Source organism: Mandrillus leucophaeus, unplaced genomic scaffold (genome assembly GCF_000951045.1).
Source record: "Mandrillus leucophaeus isolate KB7577 unplaced genomic scaffold, Mleu.le_1.0 Scaffold710, whole genome shotgun sequence".
NCBI classification, from domain to species: Eukaryota; Metazoa; Chordata; class Mammalia; order Primates; family Cercopithecidae; genus Mandrillus; species Mandrillus leucophaeus.
The window spans coordinates 809,630-815,820 of record NW_012107698.1 but is presented as its reverse complement, the minus strand read 5'-3'; the positions used below and the strand labels follow the sequence as shown (position 1 = coordinate 815,820).

Genomic DNA, 6,191 nt, shown 5'->3' with positions numbered 1-6,191 from the left:
TTGTGTATACTTGAGAATATGAGAGCGTTCCACAGTTTTGGAAATTTGCCTGTTGTAAGCTGGCATCTCCTAACAGCTTAGAACAGGCAAATATTGATATTTCCTTTTTCCAAACCACTCTCAGATTTGTATGCAGGAATGCACACTCATTAATGTCCATTTTCTTACCTGCTAATAATTTTGAAAGCAGCTGGCCTCTTCCATCTTGTAGTCTTGAGGAAGATTTCAATTTAAAGGAAGAAATGCCTTGCAAACAGTAGATACTCATGAAATGATTTTTCCAGTGAAACAGTAGCCTGTGTTTACATATCTTTAGTATGTATGTAAAGTGCTTATTCTATCATATTAATGTTGCCATTAGTGGTTTGAAGTAAACACTGACCTGTGTTTAAGTATCTTTTTGTGTCTTTTTAATGACTGACTTATGTTAGTCTCTCTCATTTTGCCACCGATCATTTTCAGGTATTAATTATTTCACTTGGAAATCCCTTTTCTTGTATTGCCTGAGTCTATGATGCCCAAGGAATAAAATCAAATAGGAACTATCTGAATAAATTAACTTAGCCATCAAAGGTCCTATTTTCAAGTCTTTGGTTACAGAGATTTAAAGAAAGAACACTGTGTTCCAGGGAAATGGGCAAGGTCTTCGGAATGTAGGTTATTAGAACAAGAACCGTAGACTGACCTTTTTCTTTTAATTACTTGACTTTTACTTTTTTATTTGTGAAATTCATCTGTGTATTACCTTGGGTAGCATATCCCACCCTCACTTTAAGTAAAAACAGAAAAGAGAGGGTTCTTTTTAAAATCTACAGTAAACTTTTATAAAAAGACCATAATAATAAATAAATAATAAAATGTGTTCTTTTAAATTAATAGGGGTTACTTATTTTGTAATTACATAATGCTCCTTTTTTTTTTTTCTCCTAAATCACTTTCAGGTTTGAGTTTACACATAAAAAACAATCAGGTGGTGCAGGCCAGTATGGAAAAGTAATAGGTGTCCTGGAGCCTCTGGACCCAGAGGACTACACTAAATTGGAATTTTCAGATGAAACATTCGGATCAAATATTCCAAAGCAGTTTGTGCCTGCTGTAGAAAAGGTAAATTTTTTAAAAAGCGTTTTTGCATTTTTACTTACTAAAAACAGTTCATCAGGTATTAAATCATACTTTATCTTCCATCATGTTGTCTATCACGGTTTGTTTTAGTTACATTCCTGTTTCTCTGATTGTTAGGCTTTCCATCTGATTTAGAATGTCTAGTTCATTAAGTAGAAGAGCTATAAATCCATGCTGTGACAATGATGGGAAATTATTATGTTTCTGAATCGTAGTTGTATTTTTCTTAATAAATTGAAACTACTCTATTGTAATCAGCAATTAAAATTTGTAGTAGTTCTTAGTGATTTGTAAGAGTTTTATGTGTACTATTGTAGCTGAATGATCATTCTTTAGATTCCCAACACCTGGGTGCTACTGTCTCATTTCTGCTACTGATTAATATGCTTTGGTAAATCAGTATTGAGAACAGTTTCTTCATTTGTAAACTGAGAGAAAATACTTAAACCTGCACCCCTCACAAAATTGAGGATCAGATAAGACTATGTGACATTTCCTTGGAGAAGTGCTTTGCACATGTGAGGGGTGTTTTGTTCACTTTCCAGGTCATTTGCTTTATGACTGTTGTAGGCTGGGCACGATGGTTCACGCCTGTAATCCTAACATTTTGGGATGCTGAGGTGGGCAGAACACTTGAACCCAGGAGTTTGAGACCAGCCTGGGCAACATGCTGAAACTCCATCTCTACAGAAAAATGAAAATAGAAAAAAAAATTAGCCTGGTGTAGTGGCACACACCTGTAGTCCCAGCTGCTCTGGAGGCTGAGGTGGGAGGGGAGGATTGCTTGAGCCCAGAAGATAGAGACTGTGGTGAACTGTGCACCACTGCACTCCAGCCTGGGCGACAGTAAGACCCTGTCTCCAAAACGGAAAAAAGAAAAAAGAAAAAAAAAAAATGTTGTAAACCCTTAATTAATTCACATAGACTGTGTTTTGTTTTTTTTTTTGAGACCGAGTCTCGCTCTGTCACCGAGGCTGGAGTGTAGTGACGCAATGTCGGCTCACTGCAAGCTCCACCTCCCGGGTTCACGCCATTCTCCTGCCTCAGCCTCCCTAGTAGCTGGGACTACAGGCACGTGCCACTACGCCCGGCTAATCTTTTGTATTTTTGTAGTAGAGACGGGGTTTCACCGTGTTAGCCAAGATGGTCTCGATCTCCTGACCTCATGATCCGCCCGCATTGGCCTCCCAAAGTGCTAGGATTATAGGCGTGAGCCGCTGTGCCCGGCCAGTTTTTGTTTTTAACCTTTTGACTTAGAAGATCTTATTAACAGGTTATAGTTTTGATTTCAGTGGTGGAGCATTTTTTTTTGTGATTAATGTATTCTATTTCAAGACAATATTTTGTCATTCACACACTTTAAATTCTTACATCCACTAAGATGAATGTAGATGAAGGAGAACTTAGATATTTTACAGCAAATATAACTTACAGTTTTGAAATGTCAAGAAATATTTTGTGCTATCTGTGCAGCCATGTTATGGTGTTGCCGAGAAAAACTAACTTAAGTGGTAGGAGCTCTACAAGTATTTGTTAAGTGACTGAATTAATAAAAATTGCAAGCTCATCAAATGGTACTCTTTAAATATGTGTAGTTTATTGTATATCAGTTATACTTCAACGAAGCTATTTTTTAAAAAATAATTAGATTTGAAAAAATGGTGAATTACTCTTTAATTCTAGTTCTTACTGACATTTTGTAACACCAGAGCTGTAATGTAGTGATCTACCAATGAGGTAAAGCAGTTAGAGGTATGCAGTATGGGGCTCAAGACACAGCTAGTGAATAAACACCAATTTTGGTGGGGGTTTTCTTTTAGGGATTTTCTTAGTTTTGCCTTTCCACTGTTTCCTCATAGTTAAATTAAGATCATGCTGTCTCTATGATGTGTTATGAATAATTGAGTTGAGTAATTCCTGCAGATGAGGTTATGAGAAAGTGACTGTTAGCACTCTAAGCCTTGCTTTCAAACCAGCTTATGCCCTTAACTAATATGCTTTTCCAAGGAATTGTTCATCTAAATGCCACAGTAATAAAACTTAAATAGTAAAGTTGTACTGTTTACAATAGCAAAGACATGGAATCAGCCTAAATGCTCATCAATGATAGACTGGATAAAGAAAATGTGGTACATACACACCAATACTATGCAGCCATAAAAAAGAACAATATCATGTCCTTTGCAGGGAGGGGCATGGATGGAGCTAGAGGCCATTATCTTTAGCAAACTAACTCAGGAATAAAAAACCAAATACCACATGTTCTTGCTTATAAAAGTGCTAAATGATGAGAACACATGGATACATAGAGGGGAACAACACACACTGGGGCCTATTAGAGGGTGAAGGGTGAGAAGGAGAGGATCAGGAAAAAATAACTAATGGGTACCAGGCTTAATACCTGAAAGATGAAAAAATCTTTACAACAAACCTCATGACACAAGTTTACTTATGTAACAAACCTATACATGTACCCCCGAACTGAAAAGTTAAAAAACAATAGTAAAGTTGTTAAACATTTTTAAAAAATTCTCCTTTGAGGGGTGAAATACAGCACACATAAAAACGTACACTTCTGAACACAAATATTTTGGGGTTCTTGATAATGTATCTGCAAGTAAAATCCACTCTCTCCAGAAGTTGTGTTCATTCATTAACAGGGGTTTTTAGATGCCTGCGAGAAGGGCCCTCTTTCTGGTCACAAGCTCTCTGGGCTCCGGTTTGTCCTGCAAGATGGAGCACACCACATGGTTGATTCTAATGAGATCTCTTTCATCCGAGCAGGAGAAGGTGCTCTTAAACAAGGTATGCTGTGCCCGGGTACCTTAGCGTATCTGTTTTCCTGATAGATCATCATAGCCTCAGAAGGCAACACTATTTTTAGTCTTCTTCACCCAGAGCCCTAGGCACCACAGGGAATATTGTAGGTAGTGGGCAAATCTTTATGGAATTGAGATCAAGGTAGATTATTACGTTCTCTTTCTCGTAAAACTAAAAGACTACCATATTCTCCTACATTCTCTGGGGTTTTCTTTCAGGTATTTGAATTCATAGATAATTTATAAGTTCTGTTTTTAATAGAGAAGACTGAAATGTTCAGAATTCTAAGAAATTTTTAAAAGATGTCTTAACTACAGTCGTGTTATTTCCAGTGACTTATTCAAATGTCAAGAAATCCATAAATTTGTAAGTAATTTCTTCATTATGACATTGTATGCTTTTAGGCATTTTGAGAATGGCAAAGTATTTTGAAAGAATTTGGTAAACCTTATTCACAATGCAGATTTCTTGCAAAACTGCTAAAATTGTCAACATTTCTCACAGAGTAATATTTGTATTTAAATGCTGATGAACTAGAATCTTATGCAGTTGCAAACATATCTGATTCTTTGCTTTTAAGAGAAAAAAAGCTAGTGACAACATAGCAGTTTCACATCAGGATTATTCAAGAAAGGAACTTCAAAGCCATTTCCTGAAGCCAGAAAATTCCATTCTCTTTGTCATCTTTTCCATGTCCTTTATGTGAAAATACATTAGTAATGTCCACAAGTGTCTTCACACAGTAGAATTATGATTCACAAAATATTTCCAAAATATCTTTATCAAAGTGGATTAAAGTGGACAGTAGAAACTTTAATCATAGTATTTCCTAAACATTCTGTAGATCAGGATTTATTGATTCTGTATGAATTTGAACTTTGTGGTATTTTTGGTCACACTTTGCATCTGTGATCAGGTGTGGGGGGCAGTGGTTGGGGAGAGTTGCTGATTCCTCATTTATGTTTCAGTTTCTCAGCTATGAAAGAGAGGTTTCCTTTATATCAGCTCTCTATTAAAAATGCAGTTGAAATTTATGATGTAGAAATCTTGTCACAGTCTAAAGGTTGTGTAAATAGGAAACAGGTAAATAAAATGACAAAGAAAATGAGACTTTATTAGGTATGACTCACATTAAAATACTTGTGTTTTTACCTCTGTGTGTTTACCACTGTAGTATGCCTTAAACTGACAAATTAGTTATAATCACTTTATATACTTTTTAAAAGTACAGTTAAAACAAATTAGAAAGTACTGATTGTTCTATGGTGGTTCTTTACTGGAAATTGGTAGCTTTCCTGGAAATAGAGGTTACATAAAGCCAGATAATTGATATGGTTATCAATCAACAAGGAGCCTCATCCTTTTTAACTGCTCCTACATTTAAATATAAGTAAATACAGATGCATGTGGCCATATATATACATATATAAATAAAGTGGCCATATACGTTTTCCTACAGGATATATATGTTATATATTATATATGTATATATATTTGTAGATGTGTTTATATACAATACATGTATAAAGTATATATGCATATATACTATATATAAAGTGTATAATATATAACAAAGTATAAAATATATGTAAACTATATAAAGTATATATAAATATATAATATGTATAATATACTGTGGGAAAAAGATATATAAAAAATACAGATAATATATATAAATATATCCTGTGGAAAAAAATGTATATGGCCACTTTAAAAAATATAAAATATGTATATATATAATATTACTTTTAGGACTTGGATGCAATGCACCATCCAAAAATGGCAGGGTGAGTTAAGTTTGGAGCTTTGTTTGTCTCATGGTCTAGGGTTAGAGGAAGGCATGTGTAAGGGTAAGATTCATTTGGAGCTAATATATTAATATATGTATATATATTTCCTGTGGAAAAAATGTATATGAATATTAACTAAACAGTTGAATATGTACCATTTAGTTTTTTGTTATTTAGGTATAGTATATATATTATTAAGTATGATTAATTGCCTATTAGATGTAGAGGGGGAAAACACTAGATTATAATTGAATTGAGGTTTTTTTTGTTTTTTTTTTTTTTGAGACAGAGTCTCACTCTGTTACCCAGGCTGGAGCTGGAGTGCAGTGGTGTGATCTTGGCTCACTGCAACCTCCACCTCACAGTTTCAAGCAATTCTTATGCCTCAGCCTCCCAAGTAGCTGAGATTATAGGCATGCACCACCACACCCAGCTAATTTTTGTCTTTTTAGTAGAGAC

At 34.9% G+C, this 6,191-nt stretch overlaps 1 protein-coding gene across 1 annotated transcript in view; it reads left to right on the top strand.

Moving 5' to 3' along the window:
• The window catches only part of GFM1 (G elongation factor, mitochondrial 1), a 65,109-nt gene that overhangs the window by 46,839 nt on the left and 12,079 nt on the right, over positions 1-6,191 (top strand). Inside the window, exons 15-16 of the mRNA XM_011965018.1 lie at positions 942-1,104; positions 3,783-3,927. Of these exons, the coding sequence (XP_011820408.1) occupies positions 942-1,104; positions 3,783-3,927 (308 nt within the window). The remainder of the gene's footprint in view (positions 1-941; positions 1,105-3,782; positions 3,928-6,191) is intronic.